General features: G+C 36.7%; 1 protein-coding gene across 1 annotated transcript; it reads right to left on the minus strand.

The window, feature by feature from the left end:
- Positions 1–299: 299 nt before the first annotated feature.
- Positions 300–1440, minus strand: Bin1 (histone deacetylase complex subunit SAP18). The gene is made up of 4 exons (XM_071777435.1): positions 1196–1440; positions 981–1087; positions 650–844; positions 300–528 (listed from the first exon to the last, which is right to left on the minus strand). The coding sequence occupies exons 1-4, from the start codon at positions 1265–1267 to the stop codon at positions 435–437; spliced, it is 468 nt and encodes a 155-aa protein (XP_071633536.1). The 5' UTR covers positions 1268–1440; the 3' UTR covers positions 300–434.
- Between the last annotated feature and the right edge of the window lie 1458 nt (positions 1441–2898).

The following is a 2898-nucleotide window of genomic DNA, read 5'->3' on the forward strand; positions in this document are numbered from 1 at the left end:
AGCAGACTGCTGCAATAGTACAGTAAGTACTCGTTCAATTACAGATATTATGCACTTTTGTCGCAATTTTGGACTGTTTTTTTGCGCACTTCTTTGGGACGTATCTGAACCATCAGATTGTGTTACCAGAGATCCTGCCTAATAATTACATTAACTTCATAATTAACAGGAATCCCAGGGATGTGACATTCCTAGGAATGTCTTTAGTTTTAGGAATATTTCAAAGAAGAATCTAGCTTTATTGCTAAAAAAACATATAATAAAAAATTTTAATATTTAATGCAGCAAATTTAAAGAAATTAAAGAAAATGATTTTTTATTTATTTATAGATACAAAAGTTTAGGAAGTCTTTCTGGAATTCTGTGTAGTGACATTTACGTACCATCTGTAAGAGACATGATCTTATCATAACTTAAACACTGAAATTATTATATTAATATTGACGTAAACCACCACGTCTAGCTGCCGGTTGCATCATCCTGTTCGGCGGCGTTATCGATATATCCAGATAATCTCCTATTGTGAACCTATAATTATACAAAATACGTACATAATCAAGTATAAATGCTGATTTTAAAAAATCATCTTTCCTAATTCAAGTATTAAGAAATTTATCAAGATTCTAATTCATGTATCAAGATTTATTACCTTGCTTGTGCTAGCGTTTTGTTGTCATCTGCGCCTTTCTGTCCAGAACACGTAACACCAATCTCACGCATGCGATAACCGGAGTTGCGTAACTCAGGAGTCACTAACGAAAAGTCAAAGTACGTTCCCTTGCTGCGAGCGTCCGGATTCACTTCCTTAACTAAGCCTGTAATTTCTCGCAAAGTTGCATCCATCCTTTATACACAGAAATAATTAAAATTAGAGATGACTTCTTACAACAGTGTAAGAGAATTCACATTAAATTAATCAGAGAATCATAACGAGATATAAAATCTTATGGTCTCTCCGTCATAAACAATGTTAATGTTACCATGTGTATATCTGCAGCTCGTTCGAAGGGACATTCCCTCTGCTGTACTCCATTATGTTATGATGTCGTCCGGTGTTGCAGAATACTCGCAGTAGAAGTGGACACGTCTGAAGTGCAAACAAATGCAATGTTATCGCATTTACGGTTAAAAAAGCACTTAAGTCTACGAGATGGACATTTCTGGAAAACGCTTGTTATTGTCTCGTCACCTTTACCTTTTCTCTGTCCACCGGCTTCTCGGGAAGCTGTTTTTCATCGACTACCATAGATTCCAAAGCCGATGCCATTTCGATTGGTAATCAAGGCCGTTGGTAATCGGGCTCGTGAACTACAAAAGAATCGTTCTCGGATGAGAAACGTCAAAATCGTAATCGTCCGTCGCGTTTAGAAAAAATGGTGAACCCGGTGAACCGCTTAATTCTAGAGGTTATGTTTGGAGAGGTTAAAGGCCGTTTCCATGAGATTCCATCGGTCGCGCGTCGCGCGCAAGTATTCGAAATGACCGATAGCGTAATGGAGATTTCCACAAAGGTCGGGGCGATCGTTCGACAGATGTATATAAATGTATATATGCAAAGTAATGAGAACAAAATAATCAAGCAGATTTTACTGGAATCTCTGGAGTTGAAATGTATAAATGTAATAAATCTCAAGAAGTAAATCTGTCGAATACATTTCTTATCAAACGTTCTTTATCGCTCGCAAAAACGCGATCAATATGCAGAGATCAGCAGAAATGCGATTTAATATTAATTGCTATCAACTGCGCCCGCATTAAAATTCTGCTAGCACAGCTAGCAGAATCCGCCAACATAATTTGACAGCAGAAACCAATACAAGGCAGAATCTGTAGTTTCGTAACTTAAAGAAAATATATTATTTTTAAGCAGTTACGAAACGACAGCTTCTCGGTTTTTGCATGCAGTCGTCATCGGAGATTTTATTAGATTTCTTAGCAATTTGTTGAAAAAATTTGCAGAAAAATCTGCCTTCGAGAGATTCGGTTATTTGGAGAATTTTGAACTTTTTATAATTTGACGTGTGAAGAAAGATTAGATTAGGAACGAATTATATATTATTGTAGCTAGAAATTCCGCCGTAGGCAATTCTGCCGATTAAATTAATCACTATGGTTAAGTTAATCAATTAAGCTTTGATCGAAGTCATCGGGAAAAAGAGGGCTTTTGCGATCGCGCCTTCGCGTCCGCGATGCGGATTCGTGCATCGGCAACGTACTTTCCCACATTTTTCCTACTTGCAGACCATGATGATTATTACCGCTTATCGGTCGTTTTAAAAGAACAAAAGAAAGCTTAATAAGCTGCAGTCCATTTGATGTTACAAATGCTTTGAAGCCTTGTTCCTCTTCTTCTTCTTCTTCTCCTTCTTAAATTCTTCTTCTTTCATCACTGAAGCGTTTGTAGTGTTAACCTTCGGTTGTCACACCTCTTTTTTCGAACACGTTTGTCACACGGGGTCAATTTGACCCCAACCAATTTTCAAGCAACTGCTGTTCAAAAATTAACAACGGTTTAAGTGGATTGTAAAAAAATCTAGAATTAAGTTTAAACATTGTAAAATATGTATTCTTATTATAAAAAATCAACTTTTTGAGTGGCATCATGTTCAAAAAAATCCTTAAAAAATGTATAAGTTCCGGAAAAAAAACAAAATTATAACTTTAATTTTTCAATGTTTCTTGCTCAAAATTTTACACAGTACTTTTAAGATATGGTGCTTTAATAAAAAAAAAATAGTCTTGGGTCACTTATTTGACCCCGGGTGACAACCGAGGGTTAAGTGGACCACAGCTATAGAGCGGGAAGATTGTGTACGCACTGTACGCAGTTGACAGATTAACGCGGGCGGCTGCGGCGAACTCGATTTCTGAAAAGCGGAAAAGTACATCATACGTCTT

This window comes from Temnothorax longispinosus, chromosome 5 (assembly GCF_030848805.1).
Source record: "Temnothorax longispinosus isolate EJ_2023e chromosome 5, Tlon_JGU_v1, whole genome shotgun sequence".
Lineage (NCBI taxonomy): Eukaryota > Metazoa > Arthropoda > Insecta > Hymenoptera > Formicidae > Temnothorax > Temnothorax longispinosus.

Excerpts from the sequence above, each read along its gene's own strand:
- Bin1 (XM_071777435.1), bottom strand. The coding sequence starts at position 1,267 with ATGGCATCGGCTTTGGAATCTATGGTAGTCGATGAAAAACAGCTTCCC. Across the intron at positions 1,088-1,195 it reads AGCCGGTGGACAGAGAAAAG|ACGTGTCCACTTCTACTGCG; the intron begins GTAAAGGTGACG and ends TTTGCACTTCAG. Across the intron at positions 845-980 it reads GAGCTGCAGATATACACATG|GATGGATGCAACTTTGCGAG; the intron begins GTAACATTAACA and ends CTGTGTATAAAG.